This window comes from Manis javanica, chromosome X, assembly GCF_040802235.1.
Source record: "Manis javanica isolate MJ-LG chromosome X, MJ_LKY, whole genome shotgun sequence".
NCBI lineage: Eukaryota > Metazoa > Chordata > Mammalia > Pholidota > Manidae > Manis > Manis javanica.
Window position 1 is genome coordinate 51,613,088 of NC_133174.1, and position 27,086 is coordinate 51,640,173.

A 27,086-nucleotide genomic window follows, 5' to 3' on the forward strand; every position below is an offset into this window, starting at 1 on the left:
CAGATCAAGACCAAGAAGCAAAAGAGACATGAAAGGAGAGAAGGGGTTCCCAGATGGGCCCCCCAGATCTAGAAATGGGTGAGGTGAAATTGGAGTTGGTTAATGAGATTTGTGGAGGCTGCTGGAGACAGTGAGGTATAATGGAAAGAGCTACTGAAAAGGAGGCAGTAGCCTATTCCTAAATGCTGCATAACCTTAAGCAAGTCCCTGTTGTTTTCCAGGGCTCAGAATTTCCATCTTATAGATATAAGCACTGAAGTTCAAATTGGTACTCTCTGAAGGCCTGTCCAGCTGGGAGGAAGGGGATCAGCAGAGGCCTGGGGGATACTTAGCCTCCACCACATTGTTACGTACAGGCTCCCTCCTTTCCCCCACCCCATGCAAGGCTAAAGGTAGGCTGACATGGTACAATTTCCCTCCAGAGAAAGCTTGCTCTCCAATTCTACTTCCAGATCCAAAGGTGGCCTCTTAACTACCTGATTTAGGACATACATCCAATCCCTTTCTAAAACTACACTTTATCGTGTTACAGTTGCACACACAAAAAATCAAGGTCTCCCTATTCCCCATTCTTTGATGGTCCCTTCTCTGCCTTCCCCCAAATCAGATCCCTATTCTACAGTCTGGCACTTGGGAACCTCCCATCATTGGGCACCAACTTCCTCCCTACCTTATAGTCATAGAGTCTCAACCTGAAAAGACTCAGTCACCTCTCTCAGCCTGTCTTCCAGTCATATCCTCCCATTCCTAATTTTGCTTATACCACTACCCTTTGCCTAGCCAAACCCCTCTACTTTCTGCAAGCTTCCCAGGATGATTCCCCTGTGTATACATATCTCTCATCTCTCTCCATAGTAGTTTGCCTCTAGGCTCATGATTCAGTGACCATAGGTTTGTGGAGTCTGGGGTCTCGGCAGTCTAGATCCTGAACTTGTTGTGAGAGGGAGACATGATAATTTATTTTGTCATTGTAGTTGAACCAGTGTAGTTGAACCCATCCCTCTTCTCCATTCTCATTAGGTATACTCAATAAATATCTAAGCTTTGAGTATCATTGCTTTAATCACTTTCATATGGATCAGGACAAGTGCAATTTGGAGAGGTAAGGGTATTCTCAAAAGTTCTACAAAAGCAGCAAGTCCTTCTGGAGCATTCATGCATTTGCTAGGCTTTGAAGGTTCTGTAGCTGAGTTTTAGGCTTCATTTAAACCACTGACATATTCCAAGAGAACCCAAACATCCATATCAGGGAGACAAAGCAGAGGCAGAGAAACTTAATTCTAGTCTGAGTTCTAAGAAGAGGTCATCATGGGTTGTGAAAGACAGGCAGGAAAAGGTACTGAGGAGAAGGTGGGCCCAGAGTCTGACAGGAAAGAGAATTTGGACAGTGGAGGTTGGGTAGGCTTGCATTGTGGGAGGAGAGTTATAGGGGGCAGACATGTGAGGTGGCAGTTGGTTTGAGGCAGGTCAAGGGGCAGGTCCAGCCCAGGGCTCGAGATGCCCAGCTGCAAGTAGGGGGTTTGTGTTGGTGCCTGGTCAAGGTGGGAGGTAGTGTGGTATCTGCAGTCCTGGTTGGTGTCAGAAAGGTCCCCAAGCTAGCTTTCCCCCACGTGAAAGATTTATTGGGTCTCAGTATCTCATCTCAAAGGTACCCAGACTTTGCTTCGGCCCTTGAGCCCAGAGTTCTCCACCCTCAGAGGTTGGTCAGAGGTCCAAGAAGAGCCTTCCAAGCCTTTGGTTGCTCCCTCTCTCCTGTTCCTCAGAAAGACCTAGAGTGCATTGCCAGAGGCACACCAGTTGTAAAGTGAGTGAACTGTGGATGGGGCCAAATGAGGGGAGCTGCACTGCGGGAGGAGGCTCTGCTGGAATCCCCTGGGGTGGGGTGGGAAGTTCAACAGCACAGTGTCCTTCACCAGGTCCAAACCCACACCTATGCAGCTGGCAGGCAGGGCCTCAAGACGGTGGTGTTTCTATGCAGGACAAGGCTTCCCTGACCCCAAGGCCCACACCAAAAGGAGCCTGGCCAGATGAAAGTCAGCTCTGCGGGTCCAATTCAGCTGCAGTCTGCGCAGGTGGGCTGTGGCGCAGCTTGGTGGGCATAGTCCCTCCCCTCCAGGAACCCTACGCAAAGTCTCGCAGTCAGGAGGTCACCAGTGTCAGAGGTATCTGCAGCAGACAATGGCAGTGGCCTGGAGGGCTGGATATTTTAAGAAACTGCGAAGTTGGAGGGTTTGGCTCTCTCTCTCTAGCTCTCACACACCCCCAGACGATGTGTTTCCTACTACAGTAATTACTCCCTTGGCCTCTCGCACAGAAATCCACCCCCCCCCCCCAAGCCCAGTGCTTATCGCATTTTTTAAACGGGAGGCTGGAGAGAAAAATCAGGCCAGTGCCCTCCAAGGGGAGAAAAGGCGAGCTGAGGTGAGAGGCAAAGCGGCTTTGCAGCTCTAACCCAAAGACTAACGTGAGCTGTAGCTCTAACCCAAGGTCCAGGTAGACCTCTCTTGCCAGTCCGCCTGCCCGCGGGGGCGGGCGCCAGATGCGCCTGGAGGCCCAGGAGCAGGGGGCGCGTCCGTTGAGGCCACAGGGCCAAGGTTGCGAAGAGACGTGGGCAGCCCAGAGGCCCAACTGAGCTACCCCGGGGAAGAGGCAGACAGTGTGGATTCCCCAATCCACGCCAGAACCGGTATCCGTCGGCCCAGGCCAGCGCTCTGGCTTCCTCCTCATAGGAAAGGAGACGCAGGATAGGCGCAGGGGAGGAGCGGCAGCCGGGCCGCTAAGCTGACCGATACTCGCATAACAGCTGTTCCAGCTAATGTGCTACAACAAAGCTGCGGAGCTCCTGGCCTACAAATGCAACGTTGGGAATGTCGGCTGGTGGCTCCCTTCCAGGGACCTTAAAGCAGCACGTGGGGGCCCCATCCCCTCCTCCCCCTAGAGCCTGGAGGCATGGCCCAAGCTAGCCCGCCTCTGCCCGCCCTTTTCTCCCCCCACTTTAGCTGCGGTCGCCCAGCGCCCAGGGTACTCTGCTCTGCCCCTCACCGGACAGTTCTCAAAACGGGTTTCAAGGGGGAGCAGAGAGCAGCCAGGACGCTGACCCGCCAGGCCCTTAGTGCCTCTCACCAGGCGGCCAGAGCGGAGCATGCGGGACTGCACCAGACGACTGGCAGGCGGAGGCTCCTGGCTGAGAGCAACGCTTACCCGGCCCGGTCCGGTTTCCAGCCCGGTTATTGTCTGCTGCGCAACCCTGCCTGGGGTTGGAGACTTGGCTGCCGCTACTGAGAGAACCGCCACCGCTGCTCCGGCTACCGTCGCCGAGACTCCAGCCACCTCCTGGATAGGCTCCCCTTTCCCCAGGATCTGGGAAGCTCCCCCATATCCCCACCCCCGCCACCCGGACCCCACATCCAAAGGGTGGGCGTCCGCGCCCTGATTGACAGGCGTGTGGCCCAATCGCTACGGTGGGAAGGCGTGCCCCAGCCAGGCACTGTTTTCCTTGGTGTGTTTCTCTTTAAATGCAAATGAGCAGTGGGCGTGGTGTTGGCAGAGGGCGGGGAGGGTCAGGAACCTCTTGCTGGGACTTCTCACTCCCGCCCCAACGCTGGGCGGATTGTTAGAGTCGAGAATGCGAGCTCGCGGGGCCGGTCTCTCCCGGATGGGGCTCGCCAGAACCCTGGAGCTCGGTTTCGGTTTTGCAGGCGTTCCCATTTCCGTGGCCGCTGAGCAATCGCGCCGTGGCTCCCTGGCTGCCTCCCAGCAGTTTATCCCTGAGCTGCAGGCCGGCAGGGAGAGGCGGGGCGGAGAGGTTGTGGAGCCCCGGGAATGCAGAGACCTTTGGTACCTCGCCGGGCCCAATCTAAGGCGTAGAGACGGGGCCGCGCGGCGTGCTCCCATAGGCTGCACAGAGGAGGTTCTCACCTGCCAGAAAATACAGTTGCAGCACCCGCGACCCGGCTTCATCTCCCTCTCTGGCACTCCAGAGCCCTGAGGGACCATCGAAGCCAACTTCACCCATTACCGAAGGGCCTGTTGCTGACCAGAGCAGGCACGGCTCTTCCCCTTGTCACTCAATCCGCCAACAATAGAGACATATTTGGAATTCAACGCCGGGCTCCCCCATCCAGGGCTGCCTTCACTTTTCTTCTCTGGAAAGACCTAACATAATTCGACCCTCACCTAAATTTCCCACCTTTCACGGAACTTGAGGGGATTCCTGAGGCCTCCAGAGGTCCCCTCAACCTTTTAATGGTGAGCCAGGCTTTGTGCAGTTCCCTGTCCCTGAAAAGTCTAGATATTGAGAGAAATATCTTGTTTGGACCCGCCTGGAGGTCAAGGCTGAGAGTGGAGTTGAGGAGGCCTGTACCAGCCTTGCTGGCTGCTGTGTCCGGGATGTGGTGGGGGCCAGCCTGAGCTTGGGTCTCTAGCCTGAGGGCATTAGCTGCCAGGAGGAGGTGAGCTGAGGCGATAAAGAATCTGGTTTTACCACTAGTTTAAGAATGTCCAAAAGGCCCAGCCCTAAAAAAAGAGGGGAGGGGGATGAGAGAACAATGCCTGCCATTTTTGCATTGCAGGAGTAGTGTTTTCTGCGGCTCCACTGTGTCCACTGTGTCCTGTCTGCCTAGAAAATATCCAGCTGCTCAGCTGGTAAGGGGAGGACCGTGGTCTCTGCTGTGTGTCAAGTGCAGAAACTGACAGGGTTACTGGGGCTGGTTTCTGGTTCCACCTCTGCCTTGGACTTGATATATGACCTTGGCCAGTCTGTTTTCTTCTCTGGGCCAGTCCGTCACTCCATTTGCATAGGAGGGTATAATACTGGTCAAGGCTCCTTGATCTCTTCCAGTTCTGACAGTTCAACTCAGTTCTTCCTATAATATTCCATGATGTTTTGTGATCGTCCATACATCTCCAACAAAAATCAGCAATTTGAGTATCAGACCTCCTATTCTAGTCCTGGTTCTTAATAAATGGTGGTGAGGAGGGAACCACTGCTGCCTCACTGTGTGACTGCTGGGCAAGTACCGTCTGCTCCCTAGCCTCAGTTTCCCCATCTGGATGACTGAACTATAATTTTCCTTGGAGCTGTGCTTTTCTGCTTTGCAAAATTCTGATTCTCATTTGTTTGGCCAGATTTAGAGGTGTCTTTTTTCCAGTGCCTCCTTCACAGGCTTCCCCAACTGCCTTGTGTCTCTGGTTACCTGCTGCCTATTCATATTTCACCCAGAATCTTGATTCTCTGAAGTAGGACAAAGATTACAATTTAAGAAGACAGTTTCCAATCTGGAGCCCAGGGAAACAGTCAGGGCAGTCTCGGCTGTGTGAATAGGGAGAGAAGAGGTGTGCAAAGTAATCAAGTAGTGGGCTTGAAATTACCCTAAAGCAAGGGGGCACTCCTGTTACAGGAGCCAGTCCTCCATGTCCTCTGTCTAGCTGTCAAACATCCAGCCACACCCGTCAGCTTTGGGACTGACAGTTATTGGACATCAGGCCCCAAAGAAATAGGGCTTCAAAAAATGACAGTAGTCTGACATGCTAAAGAGGTCTCCCAGCTGGGTGCCCTTCTTCTTTGTCCTGTTATTTCTGAGTCTGAGTAGGAGATGTGTATGTGCACATTAAGGGGAAAAGAATGGGGGAGGTGCACAGCTCCTTTTTTGTATGGCCCATTCCTCCACAGGGACAAAGAATAGGAAAGACCAAATTTGGGCATAAACTTATACTTCAAAATGTCTTCTTAAGAAGAGGGAGACTTCCCCAGACTCCCATTCCCTGTGCTGACTGACACATGATCAACTTGTTTGGTCAATATAGGGACTGCTGGTGAGCAAGAATACTTAGGTTTTTTACTTACAAAATGTAGACAGTCCCTCTGCTGCCCTGCATCATGTGGCTGCAATGAAAAGCCCATGAGAACAGATGTGAAGGCTGTGTGGAGGCAATGTCGTAAACTCAGGTAGCTTGACTGGTCCACCTGACTATAATTCTCACTTCTTTCTTCAGCAAATATTGCATGGGCACCTCCCCTATACCAGGCCTTTTGATAGGCATTAGGAGGAGGGGGTACAGAGAAGGGGTGTCTGGAGAGGGAGTTAATGAGAGAGCCGAAAGCTAGACTAGGGGTCTGGCAAAAGTGATTTGGAGCATTGTGGATGAAGAGACTCCTTCTCCCCAAGGTGGGGAGGGGCATCACAGAGAAGTTCCATGAGGGATGGCCTTAATGATTATGTCAAGTCAGAAAAGTAGGAGAAGGGTTCCTGCTCAGTGTAAAACCATTCAGCATGAGAGAGTATGGTGAGTTGGGCAAGAGCTAGGATTCTGGACACCTGGGGCTGAATATTTGCATAGGAAGAAAGGAAAAGCTGGAGATTAGACTAGAAAGATGGGTCTGGGGCCAAAGTGTAAAAGGCCATTACTGTCTGACTAAATTGAGGCTCAGCTAGCTAAGTTTGTCCTTCCCAGGGAAGCAAGTAGTATAGCGTAGTGGCTCTGCTATCAGACTGCCTGGGCTGGGATGCTGGCCCTACGACTTAGGAGCAGTGTGATCTGAGCAGGTTATTTTACCTCTCTGAGTTTCAGTTCTCTCTTTTGCAAAATGGGAATAATGAATTACCCATGTCACAGAGTTGTGGCAAGAATTAAACGAATATTCATTGTAAGTGCTTAGCACAGAGCCAGATACATTCAAAGTTCTCAATAAATGTTAGCTGCTGCTGCTGTTCTTATTGTTGGTCTCCTTCTGATCGATGTACAGATCTTCAAAGTTATAGAACTCATAATATGACTTTGAAACCACTTTTTGATATAAACATACATGAGCCTGTGATTTCTTATACACAGATTCCTTCTGATTACACAGAGTCTGACTGAGTTTTCCAAGGCAGAGTCTCTCATTCATCTTTGTGTTCTCAGCACCCAGCAGAGAGTTCAGCACAAATTTATTGCTGTGCATATGTTTGTTGAACTGAGTCATCTTCAGGTCTAATATCAAACTTAGTTGCCAGCACCCACCAGTCAAATGTGATGTTGCACACTCTTGGCACCTCCTCTGTGCCACACCCTGTGTTTGGTGCTACACCCATAATGGTGAACTAGGTTGAGCTTCTAACCTCAGGGCAGCCAGTATAGCGGAGGAAGCACACAACCCATCAGACCAATACCTTACAGTTTCTGACTTGGGTAGAGCACTGGGTGGTTGTTGTCATCCACTGAACTGAGGAATACAGGATTAGGAAAATACAAAGACTTTGTTTAGGACATCCTGAGTTTGACTTGTCTGAAATCCTACCTCCAGGCCTTTATACTTTCTATTCCCTCTGCCTTCAATGTTTGTCCTCCGAATACTGACAGTTTGTGCCTCATTTTCTTCAGATGTCTGCTGAAATGTCAACTTCTTAGTGAGATCTTCCCTGGACACTTGAAATATAAAATAGCAGTCCCCATTATTACCCTCTTTGTTCTCCAATCCCCTAAGTGGCCTTTTCTCTTACCCATAGTAATTTGCCACCTCCTGCCATATTATTTTATTGTTATTTATTTACTTTTATCATCAGTTTTTAATTGTCTGTTTCCAATCATGATAATGAAGGCTCCATGAAGACTGATAGACAATGAACAAAATACATAAATAAAATGTAGTATATAAGATAATAATATGGAGAAAAAAAGAGCAGGAATGGGGTACAGAGAGTATTGATGGGAGGGTGCTGTTTTAAACAGGGGAGTTAGTATTGGCCTCACCAAAAAGGTAACATTCAAGCAAAACTCTGAAAGAGCAAACTATGAGAATATCTAGAGGAAGAGCATCCCAGGCAGAAGGAACAGCAAGTACAAAGACCCTGAGGTGGAAATGTGCTGGAATGTTAGCGGAGCAACAAGGCAGCCAGTCCAGCTGGAGCAGAGTGAGTGGGGAAAGTGGTAGGAGAGGGCATCAGGACATGTGTGGCAGATGGTGTATGGCTTTGTGGGTCAGTTTAAAGATTTTAGACTTTGCAGGATGTTGAGCTGAGGAGTGGCATGGTCTTAGTGAAATGTTTGGGGAGCTCTAGAAGCAAGGGAGGAAGCAATGAGACCAGAAAGGAGACTCCAAAGTGGAGGTAGTGGAGGTAAGATGTGTTTGAATTTTGGATGCATTTGGAAGACAGAACTGGGCAGACTTGGTGATGGCACTTGGGTGTGAGAGAAAGGGAGGAATAAGGAAAAGGAGCCCACAAATCCCTGAGAGGGAGAGATTGGCAAGGTGAGACTAGAGCCAGGGAAGCTGGCTCTTCCAGAAGCCAAGGAAGACATGGGACTTTATGAAAGACAGTATTACCAAGAATTTACGTGTCAGATGCTGCCCAGAGGTCCACCAAGATAAAGGTAGAAAAAGATGCCAATGGATATGGATCTGGAAAGTCACTGGTGATGTGAGCAAGGCCAGTTTAGAGCAAGAGTGAAGGTGTATATCAGACTGCAGTGGGGTGTTGAGACAATGGTGAGGAAAGGGAGATGTATGCAGCCTACTTGTCCCAGAAGTTTGATTGCAAAGAGACAGTGGCTAAGGGAGCCCTGGGGCTTGAGTTTGTTTTTACTATAATGAAGGATGTGAGTTTGCTTGTATGCTGAGGGGAAAAAAATCAGTCAAGTTAAAGTTATAGCACACAAGATAATTGATGGGTGGGAGGTCCTGGATGGGGCTGGGGGATGGGACCCAGAGCCCCTAAAGATGAGTTGGCCTTGGCTGGGAGGAGGAACCTAAACAAGAGGGAAAGGTATGTGAATGCAGTAGAGTTTGTTGTTATGGAACATTGAACATGTTAAGCCTAATGACTTCAACCTACTCTGGGAAGTGGGAGGCAAAGTCCCCAAAGTGAGAGGAGAAGCAATAGTAATAGTAGAGGAGGTTCAAAGAAGCTTGCTAATATTGGACAAGGTTTGAAATAGTTATTGCAAATAATGGGCAAGTTGTTAAAGGCTTAGCTGGGCTGTCACCCATGAATGTTCAGCTATCTTATTAAATTTCATGATATTCTGCTGCCTTTCTATCTGACCTTGAAAAACTCAGTTAATTCCTGTGCCTCAGTTTCCTCATCTATAAAGTGGACATGAGTAAAACAAGGCCATTGAATTAAATGAGTTAATCCATGCTCAGCAATTATTGAACACATTGCATGGCACATACTAAGTGTTCAATACATAGTAACTCTTCAGATTCTTATGATGATTTGTTACTTTGATTTATCCTATGGTGTTTATCAGCCCAGGCTTAGGAGAGGATGATGCCTTGATCCAAAGTTAGCATGTTACCAGGTGAGAGACTGAAGTGGTTGAATGAACTCAGGGTCAAAGATGGACAGAAAAGGAAGTAAAGACAGGGCAGGGGGGCAAATGGAGAGAGAGTTGGGGATCACGTGGTACCTAAAATGCAGAGCCTGGCACAGAGTAGGTCTCAGTAAATATTTATTGAGTGACAGAATGGGAGATTCTGAGATGTCAAACTTTGGGGTTCCAGGAATGGCACTTCTGGTAAAGCAGGCAATTCTGGTGGGAAAGGGGGATCTGCATTTCCAGGAGAGGCCAAATTAATAGATGGTGAAATGGAGGGTAGATGGTGTTGTGAGAGTCAAGGAGGTGAAAGAACTGCAAGTGAGGGCACTGAAGGGGTCACTGGACTGGACCCTTCCATCAGCCCAGTTTCTGCTTTTCTACTGAGAGTTGGTAGCCTGTTGGGGGAGGAGACTGGTATAGTAGGGAGCTAGCAAGGAAACTAGTGTCTGAAAGCTCATGTCTTCTGTGACTATAGGTGGACAGAGCTTAGAAGGTAACAGGAGGAAGTAGGTGGTCATTCATCTTTCATGTTGGTCAAGCAGATGGCTTGATTGTGGAAGAGCAGGGTTCCCCTGTGGCTCCTTTAAAGTTTGGAAATAACCAGCAAAAGTACAGCAGGGAGAGGGAGAGCTCTGCTCCTCCCATATGCCAAGCCCTTCATTCTAGACTTATCCCAGCCCCTTTAGCGTATCCCCAGTGCCTGGGGCTGCCACCTTTCCCTGCCTTTCCACGTCACTCCTTAATGCCAGCTCTATCATGGAGTCAGGGCTGGGGCCCCACAGCTAATGGACTGCCACACCTCTGGGTGAGAGGATGCCTCATTCACACACATCCAAGGCCTGTGACCCCCTTCCCTCTTCTCCAGTGCTCCCACTCACACATGAGGCAGAACATGGAATCCTGGAAAGAGCCTCGGCCTGGACAATAATGAGCCCTGTGGATTCTAGTCCTAACTCTACCAGTGCCTCACTGTGTGATCTTGGGCCCACTCCTTCCCTTCTCTAGGTCTTAGTTTTCACATCTGTACAAAAACGATTCTGCCTACCACACTAAGTTGTTCTAGAAGTAAATGAAATCATGGTGCAGAAATAATTTGTAAGCAGTTAAATGTTCTGTGCCTCCAAGAGGGTAGTTATTAATGCTGCTGGAAAAACTCAAACATATACAGTCAATTGCTTTATGACAGTGGAGTCAAGATACACAATGGGGAAAGGAAAGTCTGTTCAATAAATGGTGGTGGGAATACTGGACAGACACATACATGCAAAACAATGAACCACTATTTTACACCAAATACAAAAATTTACTCAAAATGGATTAGCAGATGGGAGAGCTGAGGTCAACTCCTAATCGACAAGGCCCCTGACTAAGGGGATGGGAGGCAGAGTCATGAATGGGGTCCTGGGCAACTCATCCCTCAGGAATCTAGATTGAAAGAAAGGTAGAAGAGAGCTGAGGCTGACTGCCCTGGAGCCCTCTGTCTGTATTCACAGTCCAATTCTTCAGTTTTCCTGCTCCTTGGATATAAACAGTTGAACTGCTCTCCAAAATGCATAAGAATGAAAGTCTGGAAACTAAGTGGGACAGGACTATGGAGACAGATGTCCAGATCTCTTGCCTTCCTTCCTAAATCTCTCCGGCACTGGAAGCTAGGGATAGTGGGGGAGGTAAGAGTGAGGAGAGACAAGTCAGTTCAAGACCCCATTTTCGTCCTCTTTTTCTCCATGATAAGTGATCATGATGTAGGGGGAGCTGTCAAAGCAGCTCCCAAGAAGAGTTCTAAACATCTAAAGTGCTCCTTGATACAGATTATCTGGATTCTACTCCTCCCCCCCTTTATCTTGTGTTCCTTTCACTGTTCATCCACATTCCCACCTACAGTTGTACAGAAGAAATATAAGAAGGTATTGTGGAAGGATAAAGATTTGGCAAAATGAAGGTGTCTGGATCTGGATTTGGGTTGTTACCTGTGCTGGTCCAGGGCCTGTTTGACTCTTTCCCCTGCTCTTCTCCACATCATAGAAGGACTGACAACTGCAGGATGTTTCCCAGCTTCCCTCATCAATCATCTTCTGGTGTGTTCAACCAATGAGAGCCACTGGTGGGAGGGTAGGAAAAATGGAGAAGCTTCTGCCTTTTGTGCTTCTGGTGGTGTCTCTTCTATGGCTTCCACTGTCAGTCAGTATACTCCCAACTCTTCCGTGGTATTCCAGCTCCTGGCCCAGGTCATGTCACTTCCTCCCACTCTGCCTCCATTCTTCATCTTCCCCTGCTCTGTCTTATACTTCAAGTGGGCTGACCTTGTAGGCTGTGTTTCCCAGGCTGACTATTAGTTGACTTCATTTCCCCCAGTGAGATATTGGAGGCAGATTGGAGGGCAAGAATGAGGAAAAGGAGAGGGTATTTCTTCATTTCGTTTGGTTTGGGCAGAGTCTCTCTTCTATGATTCCAGTGCCTAATGGACAGGCCTGTGATTCCACTTTCCATCAGGTGACCCCATGTCCCTGGACTCTGGACATACTCTTCCCTCACCCCTCCAGCATAGGGGTGGTGTTAGCCTTCTGCTGTCACTAATCTCTGGGTTGTCTTTCTGTCCTGCTTGGATTCTCAGCCTATCACCTATGTAACCTTTTCTTTTCCTGCATTAAATTCTCTGTCATAAATATTTGGTAGTTGTTTTCCTAGTTAGATCTTGACTATAAACTAGGCTAGTGAGAATGCAGCCAATGATTCAAGGTGAGCGAATGGTAGGTTCCTTGGTCACTTGACTCAAAGTAATAAGGGGTTGGGTGACAGCCAGAGAAGTGAAGGGAGGTACAGAGCTGATGCTACCCTTCCACCACTTGAATTTTTCAGGACTTGCTTCCAGGAGAACACAGCTCCAAATTTTCTCAAGGATCTTGGTGAGGAGGTGTAGGCCAGTAGGTTGGTTTTCTTTTTTTTTTCTTTCCATTGTCAGGACTCATATGCACGTCAAATGCCAGACCATTACCATCTTTCCTCATGGTCAACCAGGCCCTCATTCACTGAACACTGCCCCCACTGCCACACACACACTAGACACAGTGGCCACCAGGATTTATTTTATTTAATATTTTATTATGGAGGAGAATACAGGAGAGGAGCTCCAGGTGACTGAGTGGAGCTAGTGCCCTCCACCTACCTGGGTCCTCAGGTGGTGTTTGGAGGCATCATGGGTTTTCTGGGGAGGCTGCGAGATTACAGTTGGTGTTTTAGGTAGCTAATCAACACAGGAGGAATATCCAGCTGGTCAATGGCTTGTGGTTGACTGGCGTGATGCAGGGCTCTGCGTATAACTAAACGGGCCTGTGATAGTAGTGAACGTGGAGTGGCTACAGCAAGGAAAAATCAGTCATGAGAGGCTTCTCAGTGTAATCCTCCCACCCAGGCTTACATCCACCCTGCCATGGCTCTTGTTCTCTCCCTTCTAAGATATATCCTCCACCCTAACCTCAATGGTGAGAAACTGAGGCCTAGATAGGGCAGGCTCAAGGCCACAAAATAGTCATTGGCAGAGCCAGAACCAGAAATTGGGACAGTGCTATCCCCCACCTCATCTTAGTGATCCCTTCCCTAATAAGGAATTTGCAACCTCTTTTTCACTGGGGTCTCAGGAGATGCAGGAAGATGGTGTTTTCTCCAGTACATCCCATAAGGAATGGTTTGGGGCAGGGGGTTGATTTGGGGCCCTGAGATTTCCAAGCCAGGAGTTCTGTAGGGTTGGCCTGCTTGACACTCACCTCGGGCTTGTAGCAGCAATTCAGTGCCTCTGTCATCTTTTGAGTTCAGGTTCAGGCAGAGAGATGGAAGGTAGATGTCAGCACCAAAATCAATTAACAGCTGGATATACTCTGGCTCACAATTATGGTGAAGGCAGGTTTCAAGGAGGGTGCGGGGCTGTGGGACTCGAGCCAGTAGGTGCTGGTCAGTGCAGTTGTAGTCAGGGTCTGCCCCATGGAGCAAAAGCAGGCGGAAACAGTCAAGGTGTCCATAGACTGCAGCCAAATAGAGGGGGCCAGAACATGAAGCTATGTTTGATGCCCAGACTGGTAGTTTAGCTTTGACATTGACCTCTGCACCATGGCCCAGGAGTTCCTGCAGAATGGGAATAGCACCATCACGGGCAGCTGTAAGCACAGGAGAGCAGTTGTTGTAGATACTACCCCCAGGACTGGCTCCAGCTTCCAAAAGCACATGCACGCAGTCCAGATGGCCATGACTGACAGCGGTAAAAAGTGGTGTCTGTGCTTTGACATCCAAGCTGTCAACATCAGCACCATGTGCCAAGAGGACCTGCAAACAGCTAAGGTGGCCATAAGAAGCAGCCAAGCGCAACGGTGTCCCAGGAATGCCCCAGCCACTCCTACTGTTGATGAAACGTTTGTAACGCTCCTGGTGCAAAAGCTGATCCAAAGTATAGGAGTCGTTATTGTATACTGCTTGATTGAGAGCCTGCTTCTCCCCCCTGTTGGTGTCCTCCTCCTCCTTGTCAGGCTGCAGGAGGGAAAATATCTTGGTGATGTTCATGAGGTTCATCTTGGCTGACTGGAGCAGAAATATTCTCATTATGAACAGGACATGCCAGATCTGTGGATGACAAAAATGGGAGCAAAACTGAGGGCCCCCCTCAAAAGGCTGGATACCAACCCTTGCCTCCAATCCTTCAACATTAGGCTCCTCACTCATGGGTTTCCTGCTTCTAACTCCTTCTTCATCTTATTTCAGGCCCCAGAGATGGCTGCCAAAACAGATCAGGCCATTTTGCAGTTTTGTGCTGTTGCATATGCTGTTCTGCCTGTCCTTCAAACTACTACTTCTGGGAATCATTCCTTAATTTCGTCCCCCACTCTGAGATTCCAAAGGATCACAGCTAGATTTTAGCTATGAACTTTTACACATTTCCACTTCTCTGTGCTTCATTAGTGTGTAAACTGCAGGGTGAGTTTACATCCATCTTGTATTCCTCTACTACCAGTAGGACCTATTTCATGGCTGGGAATTTAGTAGATGCATCTTTCTTAGTTTAGAATGTGTGGAGTAATGAGGTGGTTCTGGTCTGACAGTTGCTAGGCCAACAGAATAGGGTTTTGTGGTATTAAGCTGCAATTCTTGAGCATTCTGACATCAGTCCCACAGGGCAGGCCTTCAATTACACCTCTCAGCCTTTTCCATGAAGTTCAATCTCTTCACAGTCCCTCGTATATAACCTCCACTCAGACTCAGGCCCCGTGCTTCAGGTAACAGAGTTGCACAGGAAAAGGATGTTCAATGATATTTACTAATTAAATAAAGAAGTAGCATTACAAAGAACATGCTTTAAGTAAAACAAAGACAAAGATGGAAGGATATAGTTGAGGTTTCCAGGGAAAGTCCTTCTCTCTGATGGAAAACTAGTTTTTCCCCCAGGACTATTTCAATCTAAGAGTCCCTTTGATTCCCAGAACCTTCTTGGAACCCATGACTCCCCCATATTTCTGGGTCAAACCTTTTCCCATCATCTCTGCCTCACCCAGCTTGGAGCCTAGTCTCAACTCTCAACTCTTCCCTCTCCATTATCCCTAAGTCCTATATATCACTCATGGCCCAATGACTGACTCAACCTAACCCTTACCTATCCTGTTTCTAGTGCTTTAAAGTCAAAGTCACCCACCTCAGTCTGTAATGTCATCAGGATAAGTTGGTAGGTTAATCAGAGCTCAAGTCTCCCTACTCTCCCATACTCTGCAGCCATGGTCTCAGGGCCATATACCTTCTTATATTCACTGTCTATGTCCACATCTCTTTGTTAGCCTGAGACCTCAGGTATACACCTCATAGAAACAATTGTGAGGTGAGAGGGTGGGTTTTTCTCAATTTTAGGCCCCTCCCTATCTGCCATCATCAACTCCATGTATGGTTTTATTATTTATTTATTTTAGAGGTACAATTATAAGAGAGGATTTTAGAAATTAGGCAGAACTAAGTTTGCAACTCAGCATCCCCAGTTCCCAGCTGACTAACCTTGGGCAAGTCTCTTCCCCTCTTTGGGATTCAGGTTCCTCATCTATAAGAGAGAAATGATAGTTAAAATGGAGAGAGCTACCATATATTATATATTAAAAAATGAGCTTCCTCCTCTCTCTGAGTCTTCAGCCTCCTCACTGGCTTCTGCCCCTTAACCATCTGAAGCAACAAAACAAACACTTTATGGTCCTACTCTAGCTACCTTTCTCTTCATATCTCTCTTTTTCATCAGACATATACAAAGAGTTGTCTTCCATCTACTTTACCACTTCCCATTCACTTCTATACCCACTGCATTCTGGCTTCACCTACCCTCAATCACACACTGAAATAGTTATCTGAAAAATGATTCCTTGTAGTTAAATCTACTGGCTGCTTCTCAGATCTTTCCTTCTTTGAGATTTCTGGGATATCTTTCCCCACTGTCCACTTCCTCCTACATACTCTTCCTGGCTTTCTAACCAGCAGACTCTTCTGCTTTTACTCTCCTTTGTTTTCCCCTGAAATAGTTATGGTCCCCTTGTTCTTTCCTTGATTCTTTTCTCTCTAGTCCCAGAGCTTTAGCTCTCATTATTCTGATGATTTCAAGCCTATCACTCCAAGTCCCCCAGTTCTCTCCTCAGCAAACGGTATGTATTCACTGAGTTTCTTTAGGCAATTCAAAGTTAGCAGTGTCACACCACCACTACCACTACCATCATCACCAAACTTGATCTATATCTCAATTTCTCAGCATCCACCTGGTCAACTAAACCAAAAACCCAAGACTCATCTTAGGCCTCTTATCTCTTTGTCCCATTCCTGTCTAAGTAGTCATCAAATCCTGTGAATTTTGCTTCCTAGAGACCTTTATAGGCCCCTCCCCTCAGGACCTTCCCCATTATCAGTGTTTTATCTAGGCCTCCATCATCTTTGCCTCAACTATTGCAGTAACGTCCTAGCTAGTTTCTCTTTTCAATACTTTCTCCACATTGTGGCCAAAATGATCATTTAAAAATACAAATCTGGCCTGTGCCAATCCCCTGTTTTAAATCCCTTAATGGGCTCTCTTTCTTTCAGAATACAGCCCAGATGCCTTAGACTGGCTCACAGGTCCATCATAAGCAAATCTTGGCCAACATTTCCAGCCTAACTTCTTACTATTTCTCTTTGTATACCCCATTATCCAGCAATAAGGGAAGAGAATGATGACTCTCCATATATATCATGCTTCTTTCTGTCACATGCAGTTCCTTCTGATCGGTTAGTTCCTCCAGAGGCTGTGCTCTTATAGCAACATAGCAGTCATCACACTGTATTGTAACTCATTCTATATGGAGTCTTTAGCTTCTACTGCAGATTGAAAGGCCATATAGGGTAATGGTTAAACATGGTCTGGAATTCTGTTTCTATCCCAGCTCCACTACTTAGTAGCTGTGTGACCTAGAGCAAATTACTTAAAACCCTCTGTGCCCATTTTTTCATCTGTAAAGAGAGGATGATAGTAGTACCTGCCTCAGAAGGTTAAATGAGTTAGGATTAAATGAGTTAATGCATATTAAATATTTAGAAGAGCACCTGAATGTAGCACTCAGTAACTGTGTTTTTTACTATGATGATTATTTTTACTATGATGATTATTATTACTTAGTTCTCCAATTTCTATGACAACTGCTCCCTACTTAAAATCCTATTACCTCAGAGCTGGAATGTACTGAGTAATTCATTGAATTTCCTCAATTTAGAGAAGGGAAAAAACCAAGGCTCAGAGGAGAGCAGAGATTTTTCCTAAGACCACATTACTGTTATTGTCAGTTGTCTCATTAGCAAGAACCCAAAACACACTTATAATCTGTGCTTTTCAAAGCTATCTCACATAGTGGAATAGGTAATATTATCCCCAATTTGTTGATGGAGGAAACTGAGGTCTGAAAGTGTAAGAGATTTTCCAGGTACCTTACATCAACACAAATGCAGAGTCAGAAATAGAATCCAGGTTTCCCTACTGCCCATCCTGTTGTTTATATTGCAACCTGAAAAAACAAACATATGCCCCTGCCCCTTGCCTCAAACAGACTCACATCGCTCCCCAAATCCTCAGCTTTGAGGGTCATGCTGAATTCAAGGACTTTGGTCATGGGAGGTTTCTTTACAAACCATTTCTTCTGACAGCCAGTAGGGATTCCCTTCTTACTATTTTTTTCTGTGGGAGTGGTGCCCAGGGAGATGAAGAGGGCAGGGAGTGTGGAGGGAAATGCTAAAGTTCTCACCAAGGTCATACCATGAACCCAAAACAGGGTCCATCTAATAAGCTTCCAGAGGGAGATCCAGCCATGGCCCCCAGCTGGGTTTGGCACTTGAGTGAATTGTGCCTTATTAGATAGGATAAGAAAATCTAACTAATCTGTTGTTCAACCTCACCTTGCTGTCATTTAAGCATAAATGACATTTCCAAATGTCATAACTGTAATATGATATGACATGTCTGTGATTTCTTCTGGTGACCAAGTTATAAAACTGGTAATATTACTGCCATTTGCTGCCTGCATTCATTCTTAAAGAAAATGGTAAATTTCAGTTAGTGATTAGGGGGGAAAGGGTAATTGTTTGTCCCATCCATGTTTTAGGACCCTTTGAATTCTAAGATCCTCTTGGGGAGTCTGTAAATGCAGGTTATATACTCCTACAGGACAGTGGCTGGTTTCTGTGTGCCCTAGAACAGTTCTCCAGGCATTAGTAGACTATTTTTAAGCTTCACCTACCCCTCCTAACCCTCAGAAGCTCTGCCCTTCTGCCCTTGAGCCCACTCCACTGCATCCCCCTCCCCTCAACCAAAAACAGACTGACAAGTACCACAGAGGGCACAGAAAGACAAACCTTCACCACTTCCCATCCATGTATTAACAGCAACTTTCCTCAAAAAGTAGGTCCATTTGTACCCCTACAAGCTTACGCAAACACTTCCTTCTGGGACAGGCACAGCAGGAAGCTATCATTGTGTCCCTCCTTCCCTCTGAATGCAGGTTTCTCTGCTGACCTTCCAAGTGCCCCCAGACACCAGACCTAGTGAGAAAAACCTAGGAAGATGGTGGTCACAGGTCCATCAGCCCGCAGCCCTAATGATTCACTCCTCTCAGGCAGTGTTGTGGGGAACCTAGATTCCAGGTACTCACCAGGCTTCTGCTTGAGGCCAAGCTGCCCAAGGTCACTGCCTCACTCCTCTGTGAAGTACTGTGTCCTGATGGCCCAGCACGGAAACCCTACAGCCCCTGGGCCGGAGCAGGCAAAGCCCTCAGTTTCCTAACTGAGTCAACACCTCCTAAAGACTAGGCATTGGTCCCTGGGCTGACTAGATTCAGGGGTTTAATTTTAGGCTCCCCTTCACCCCCCCCCCCAGGTCCGTGTTATCTTACTAGTGACATTCTGGGAGCGATCCCAGCAAGAGGAGGAGGGCTGTGCATGGGGAAGTCCTGGAAGGACTGACTGACAAACAGCTGCCTGGCAAGGCCAGGGTTCATTCTCTTGGTGTGTTTTTAAGTACCTCTCCCCACCATTCAAATGAACTACATGACCAGGCCCCTGCACTGTGAGTGTTCCCACTCTTCCACCAAAGGGCCCAAGAAGGCCCAGTTGTTCCTAGCATACCTTCCTCTGAGCTTGGGCCTGATTTTTTTCTCTCCTCATCTTAGCTTCTCTGTATTTCCTTTTTCCTTTCTTGAAGGTCCAGCAACACATCACCCTCCTCTTCCTCCCTTGCCCCCCAAGAGTAAGGAAATGGTGGGAGGGGAGATCTCCACACTGCTATGTGTATCAGTAAGGTTTTCTAAAGTTTAAGAAGGCCCTGCTCATTAATAAAGGCTCCCCAGTCCACTAACCCACCAGGCTCAGCCTCAAGAAAATGCCCACAGCCTCCCCATTCTTCTTACACCTAAGGCACCAAACAAGATTAAAGTGTCCAGCACAGGAACTTTGTCAAAAGCTAAACCATTAAGAGTATCATTTTATCTCCCTGTTTGACTTTATATGAAGGCAGTGGTAGGAAGATACCTTTAGAAACAGTCACATGATCTATTTTAGATGTCACCTGAAAACAAACTGGAAACTTGCTCCCCCTTCTTTCTGTGAGGAAATGCTTGCCTAGTGTTGGGTATATGAACTACACCACAAACAATATGATCATGTCTGAGAACCTTTTTATGGAGAAATTATCAAGCAGCCACTATGTGCAAGGCTCTAGATGAAGGAATAACACAAAGAGAAATAAGACATGGCATTCCTGGGAGAGCTCATAGTTTATTAGGAAAAACAAACATTGCAACAATTGTATTTCACATAGTAAAATGCCAGAACTAAAAGCTGCCCATAGTTATCCTGTGTACATGTCAATCTCCCAAATTAGTCGAGGGGATTACTGCAGGGTTCAGTGTCCTTACATGCCAGCAAACACAATGATAATTTGATTTTTTCTGCAAAAAGATTCCAGTCTACACAGAACACTAATCCCAATGCCTCACAGTCCTTCCTTCTCTTTCCCTTCTAATCACCAAAGAAGAGAAGTTTCCAATCAGGAAAAACAAAAAGCCATTGAGGAGACCAGAGATGTGTTGGGTCAGTGCACTAGCAGACTGGTTTCACGTGATTACTTTGGTGTTAGAATCTGCACATTAAGAGAATCTCCACACTAGAGATGGTCAATGACTTCCACTTAAATGCTTCCCATAATAGAGCACTCTTTACTTCCAGAAACAGCACATCTCACTATTGGGAAGCCCAATTAGTCCTTGTTTCTGCTAAGCCTCTGCCTGCTTCTATAAAGTACCCCTGAGGTTAATTGCTGATCTTATCTTCACTCACCCTTGGGACCTGAAAGAACATGGTCACTTTCTTTGCCCTAAAACAGTTTTAAACCAGGTGTGCTGTTGTTTATGCTATTTTATCTCAGGGAAAATAGCCCAGTTTCTTCAACTATTTCTTTCAAGCTGGTATCTTTTCAGTCCCTTTCTCAGTCTTGTCTACCATACTCACGAAGTGGCTATACAGTCTGCTTACACACTGATAGTGCCAGCGATTTCCTAGGAGGTCAGATGATTCCTTAGGAAAGTGTCAGAGTGTACCAGTGTGATCAATGACTCTGAAGATCAGAAACATCAAAAAACCTATGTGCTTCAGCTTAGTTTGAGCCAGTAGCCTATAGCTGCTCATTATCTGAGGCCTCATGCAAACCTGATTAGCAGCCAATAAATAAGCTGTTATGATGCTAAAGATGACAGTAGTGTATTATTCTTGAAAAAAACATTAGTAGGATTTTTAATATAATTTTTATTGAGATAATTGTATATTCACATATAAAAACAATACTGAGATCCCCTGTACACTTTACTGTTTCCCCCAATGGAAACAATTTACAAAACCGTAGTACAATATTGTAAGTAGGATATTAACATTGACATAATCCATCTACCTTATTCAGATTTCCCAAAGTTTACTTGTAGTCATTGTGTATCTGTGTATTCTGTACAATTCTATCACATATGGAGGTTCTCGTGTATACCACTATAGACAATATACAAAATAGTTCTATCACAATTCATTACTTCATGTTGCCCTTTTATAATCATATCAACTTCCTTCCTATTTCTCCCACCTTGGTCCCAAGCTCCTGGCAACCTCTAATCTGTTCTATTTCTATAATTTTGTCATTTCAAAATTATATAAATAAACCATACCTTTTGGAATTAGTTTTCACCCAGCATGCCCTTGAGATTCATACAAATTGTTGCATGTGTCAAGTTTGTTTTTGTTACTGAATGGGATTTTGTGATATATGTGTACCATAATTTTTTTAACCATTGACCCAGTGAAGGACATTGGTATTGTATGTAATATTTAGCTATTAAGAATTAAGCTTATATGGACATCTGTGTACAGGCCTTTTGCACTATAGTTAGACCTTATTATCAGGTAGAGCAATTACTCCCACTTTATTCTTTCATGTCAAGATTGTTTTAGTTATACTACGGCCTATGGATTCTATATACATTTTAGGATAATCTTGTCTACATCTACAAAAAGTCTGAGACTTTGGTGGGAACTGCATTAAATCTATATATTAACTTGGCAAGAATTGACTTCTTAACTGTGTTGAGTCTTTTAACCCATACACATAGTATGTTTTAACACTGATCTAAGTCCTTAATTTCTTTCATCAGCATTTGTAGTTTTCAGCACATGGATTATGTACAATATTTTAAGTGTATACCTAAGTATTTAAATTTCTTTAGAGCAATTGTAAATGGTATATGGTTGTGATTTCAGCTTCCATGTGTTCATTATTAGTATGTAGAGATATGGTTGTTTTGTGTGTTGATTTTATATCCTGTCACTAGTTCCAAGAGTGTCTTTGGCTTTGATTTTGTAAATTCCTTGGCATTTTCTATACAGTCAATTAATTATGTCATCTGCAAACAGGTTCAGCTTTACTTCTTCCTTTCCAGTCTGTATGTCTTATTTCCTTTCCTGGCCTTATTTCAGTGGCTAAAACTTCCAAAACTAGGTTGAGTAAGAGTAGTGAGGGTGGACATCTTTGCCTTTTCCTACTCTTAGGAGAAAGAATTTAGTTTTTCACCATTAGGTATGATGTTTACTGTAGTTTTTCATACATTCTCTTTGTCCAGATTCATGAAGTCCCCTTCCATTTATAGTTTCCTGAGAGTTTATATCAGGAATGGATGCTGGATTTTGTTAAATGCCTTCCTCCAGTAATTGATGCAATTGTATGAATTTTCTTCTTTAACTTGTTCATAAAGTGGATTATGTTCATTGATTTTCAAATGTTGAACCAGCCTTTCATCCTTGGAATAAACTTCACTTGGAAACGGTGTATAATTCTTTTCATTGTGGGATTAGATTTGCTAATACTTTGGTGACAAATTTTGTATTTAAGTTGATGAGAAATAACAGTTTGTAGATTTTTTCCCCCTATCTTTGATTTGGTATCTGAATAATATTGACCTCAAAAAATGAGTTGGGAGGGAGGAGCCAAGATGGTGGTGTGAATAGGGCAGTGGAAATCTCCTCCCAAAACCATATATATTTTTGAAAATACAACAAATACAACTGTTCCTAAAAGAGATACCAGAAGATACAGCACAACAGCCAGGGTACATCTACATCTGCAAGAACTCAGCACCTCATGAAGGGGGTAAGATACAAGCTGAGGCCCGGTGGGACACAAGTGCCCCCCCCCCACTGCAGCTCCCCGGCAGGAGAAAAGGAGTTGGAGTGGGGAGGGAGCGGGAGCCCAGGACTGTAAAACACTCAGCCCTAGTCATCTGCACCAGGAATGTAGACACACAGTGCATGGTGTGCTGGATATTAGGGAAACACAACAGCAAAATATGCAAATGGGTCCCTGCAGCTGGCGCCCCTGGGACAAAAGAAAAGCGAGTGCTTTTTGAAAGTCTTAAAGGGACAGGGGCCTCACAGTTGGACGGAAGCATCCCAGCACACTCAGACCAGCAGCTAGGAATCCCAGGGAACTCCAGGCATCATAACCCTTTGGGAGGCAGCACAGCTCTGAGGCCCCTCAGGGCGATAAACAGCCTCCCATCCATTCCCCTTCCGGTGTGGCCCCGCCATAGCAGGGGAGCAGTCTGAGAGTGGCCGCACCCACACCAACCACCCAGAGCCTCCTCTGCAGCCACCCGAGCCAGACTCAGAGTCCCCGTTGGTGTGCAACTTCCCAGCACAAGCCACTAGGGGTCACGATTCTTGCAGGAGAGGAAGGCAACGAGCAAGCAGGAAGGGACTTTCTTCTCCCAGCTGACACACACACCAACTGTCCACAACTACCTCTATCATCATGAAAGGCAGAAGAATTTGATCCAGACAAGAATATCCCAGACAACCCCTGAGAGGGAGCCTTGGGAGATAGATTTAACCAATCTTCCTGAAAAAGAATTCAAAATAAAGGTCATAACCATGCTGCTGGAACTGCACAGAAATATGCAAGAGCTAACGGATAAAGTTGGGAGAAAGAACACAGAAATAAAACAATCTCTGGAAGGATGTAGAGGAGACTGGATGAGATGCAAGAGTCCATTAGTGGAATAGAAATCAGAGAACAGGAGCACAGAGAATCTTAGGCAGAGAGAGATAAAAGGATCTCCAACAATGAAAGAATATTAAGAGAACTGTTTGACCAATCAAAATGGAACAATACCCACATTATAGGGGTACCAGAAGAAGAAAAGAGAGAAAAGGGGATAGAAGTGTATTTGAAGAAATAATTGCTGAAAACTTCCTCAAACAGGGGGAGGAAATAGTCACTCAAACCACAGAAACCCACAGAACTCACAACAGAAGGAACCCAAGGAGGACAACACCAAGACACATAACAATTAAAATGACAAAGATCAAGGACAAGGACAGAGTATTAAAGGCAGAGAGAGAGAGAAAAAAGGTCACCTACAAAGGAAAACCCATCAAGCTACCATCAGACTTATCAACAGAAACCTTACAGGCCAGAAGAGGATGGCATGATATATTTAATGCAATGAAACAGAAGGGCCTAGAACCAAGGATACTGTATCCAGCATGATTATCACATAAATATGAAGGAGGGATTAAACAATTCCCAGACAAGCAAAAGTTAAGGGAATTTGCCTCCCACAAATCACCACTACAGGGTATTTTAGAGGGACTGCTCTAGATGGAAGCACTCTTAAGGCTAAATAGATATCACCAGAGAAAACAAAATCACAGCTAAGAAACAAGACCAACCAAATACGAACTAAAGGCAAAAAATAAAATCAACTACTCACAAAAGCAGTCAAAGGAAACACAAAAGAGCACACAATAAAACACATAACATATAAAGAATGGTGGAGGAGGAATAAGTAGGGAGATAAATAAAGAATCATCAGACTATGTTAATAATAGCACAATAAGTGAGTGAAGTTAGACAGTAAGATAGTAAAGAAGCTAACCTTGAACCTTTGGTAACCACGAATCTAAAGCCTGAAATGGCAAAAAGTACATATCTTTCAGTAACCATCCTAAACATAAATGGACTGAATGCAAAAATCAAAAGACACAGACTGATAAAATGGATAAAAAAGCAAGACCCATCTATATGCTGCTTAAAAGAGATGCACCTCAAACCCAATCACATACACAGACTAAAAGTCAAGGGATGGAAAAAGATGTTTCATGCAAACAATAGAGAGAAAAAAGCAGGTGTTGCAGTACTAGTATCAGATAAAATAGATGTCAAAACAAAGAAAGTAACAAGAGATAAAGAAGGACATTACATAATGATAAAGGGGTCAGTCCAACAAGAGGATATAACCATTATAAATACATATGCACCCAATACAGGAGCACCAACATATGTAAAACAAATACTAACAGAATTAAAGGAGGAAATAGAATGCAACGGATTCATTTTAGGAGACTCCAAAACACCACGCACTCCAAAGGACAGATCCACCAGACAGAAAATAAGAAAGAACACAGAGGCAATGAACAACACACTAGAACAGGTGGACCTAATAGACCACTACAGAACACTACACCCAAAAGCAACAGGATACACATTCTTCTCAAGTGCACATGGAACATTTTCCAGAATAGACCACATACTAGGCCACAAAAAAGAGCCTCAGTAAATTCCAAAAGGTTGAAATTCTACCAACCAACTTCTCGGACCACAAAGGAATAAAACTAGAAATAAATTGTACAAAGAAAGCAAAAGGGCTCACAAACACATGAAGGCTTAACAACATGCTCCTAAATAATCAATGGATCAATGACCAAATTAAAATGGAGATCAAGCAATATATGGAGACAAATGACAACACCACCACAAAGCCCCAACTTCTGTGGGACGCAGCAAAAGCAGTTCTAAGAGGAAAGTATATAACAGTCCAGGTATATTTAAAGAAGGAAAAACAATCCCAAATGAATAGTCTAAAGTCCCAATTATTGAAATTGGAGTAAGAAGAAGAAATGAGGCCCAAAGTCAGCAGAAGGAGAGACATAATAAAGATCAGAGAAGAAATAAAGTTGAGAAGAATAAAACAATAGAAAAAATCAATGAAAGCAAGAGCCGTTTCTTAGAGAAAATAAAAAAAATAGATAAGCCCCTAGACAGATGTATTAAGAGAAAAAGAGAATCAACACACATCAACAGAATCAGAAACGAGAAAGGAAAAATTATGACAGAACCCACAGAAATACGAAGAATTATTAGAGAATACTATGAAAACCTATATGCTAACAAGCTGGAAAACCTAGAAGAAATGGACAACTTCCTAGAAAAATACAACATTCCAAGACTGACCAAGGAAGAAACAGAAAATCTAAACAGACCAATTACCAGCAAGGAAATTGAAGTGGTAATCAAAAAACTACCCAAGAGCAAAACCCCCGGGCCAGATGTATTTACCATAGAATTTTATCAGACATATAGAGAAGATATAATATCCATTCTCCTTAACGTTTTCCAAAAAATAGAAGAGGAGGGAATACTCCCAAACTCATTCTATGAAGCCAGCATCACCCTAATACCAAAACCAGGCAAAGACCCCACCAAAAAAGAAAATTACAGACCAATATACCTGATGAAGATAGACGGAAAAATACCCAACAAAATATTAACAAACCGAATTTAAAATACATCAAGAGGACCATACACCATGACCAAGTGGGATTCATCTCAGGGATGCAAGGATCGTACAACATTCGAAAATCCATTAACATCGTCCACCACATAAACAAAAAGGACAAAAACCACATGATCATCTCCATAGACACTGAAAAAGCATTTGACAAAATTCAACGTCCATTCATTGGTGTGTAGTGGTATCTCATTGTTTTATTTTTCTTTTTCCTGATGACATATGATGTGAATCATCCTTTAATATACTTATTTGCTATATGTATACCTTCTTTAGTGTGGTGTCTCTTACAGACTTTGGCCCACTTTTTTTTTTTTTTTTTTTTTTCCATGAAGCTGCTATTTATTTATTTATTTATTTATTTATTTATTTATTTATTTTTTTGAGAGGGCATCTCTCATATTTATTGATCAAATGGTTGTTAACAACAATAAAATTCAGTATAGGGGGGTCAATGCTCAATGTACAATCATTAATCCATCTCAAGCCTAATTCTCGTCAGTCTCCAATCTTCTGAAGCATAACGAACAAGTTCTTACATGGTGAACGAATTCTTACAGAGTGAATAAATTCTTACATGGTGAACAGTACAAGGGCATTCATCACAGAAACTTTCGGTTTTGATCATGCAATATGACCTATAAACCATCAGGTCAAATATGAATATTCATTTGATTTTTGTACTTGATTTATATGTTGATCCCACATTTCTCCTATTATTATTATTATTTTTATTTTTAATAAAATGCTGAAGTGGTAGGTAGATGCAAGATAAAGGTAGAAAACATAGTTTAGTGCTGTAAGAAGGCAAATGTAGATGATCAGATGATCAGGTGTGTGCCTATGGACTAAGTATTAATCCAGGCTAGACAAGGGCAGCAAGACATCCACGGATGCAGAAGATTTCTCTCAAAGCAGGGGGGGTGAGGTTCTGAGCCTCACCTCTGTTGATCCCCAAATTCTCACCTGATGGCCCCCCTGCGACTGTGCCTGTCTTAGGTTGTTCCTCCCTTGAGGAATCTTACACGTCTCTGGCTAACCAGTCATCTTCCGGGGCCATACAGGGACATGTAAAGTTGGTAAGTGAGAGAGAAGCCATATTGT

General features: G+C 44.9%; 2 protein-coding genes across 9 annotated transcripts in view; both read right to left on the minus strand.

Annotated features, from left to right (window-relative positions):
* AMER1 (APC membrane recruitment protein 1) overlaps positions 1–3,447 on the minus strand; it is a 176,748-nt gene extending 173,301 nt beyond the window's left edge. For 5 of the 7 annotated variants that reach the window (XR_012127297.1, XR_012127296.1, XR_012127298.1 and 2 more), the window contains exon 1: positions 3,202–3,432. The gene's annotated coding sequence lies outside the window, so the exon portion shown is untranslated. Of the gene's footprint in view, positions 1–3,201 lie in introns of all 7 variants that reach the window. The other 2 variants (XR_012127300.1, XR_012127301.1) reach the window with 2 other exon arrangements.
* An 8,926-nt stretch (positions 3,448–12,373) lies between these two features.
* Positions 12,374–18,638, minus strand: ASB12 (ankyrin repeat and SOCS box containing 12). 2 transcript variants are annotated; one of them, XM_017676069.2, is made up of 4 exons: positions 18,477–18,638; positions 15,322–15,364; positions 13,062–13,908; positions 12,374–12,653 (listed from the first exon to the last, which is right to left on the minus strand). In XM_017676069.2, exons 3-4 carry the CDS (start codon positions 13,885–13,887, stop codon positions 12,520–12,522), a joined length of 960 nt encoding a protein of 319 aa, XP_017531558.1. In that variant the 5' UTR covers positions 13,888–13,908; positions 15,322–15,364; positions 18,477–18,638; the 3' UTR covers positions 12,374–12,519. The 2 variants fall into 2 exon arrangements, with proteins under 2 accessions (XP_017531558.1, XP_017531565.1); XM_017676076.2 differs by lacking the exon at positions 15,322–15,364.
* Positions 18,639–27,086: the final 8,448 nt, after the last annotated feature.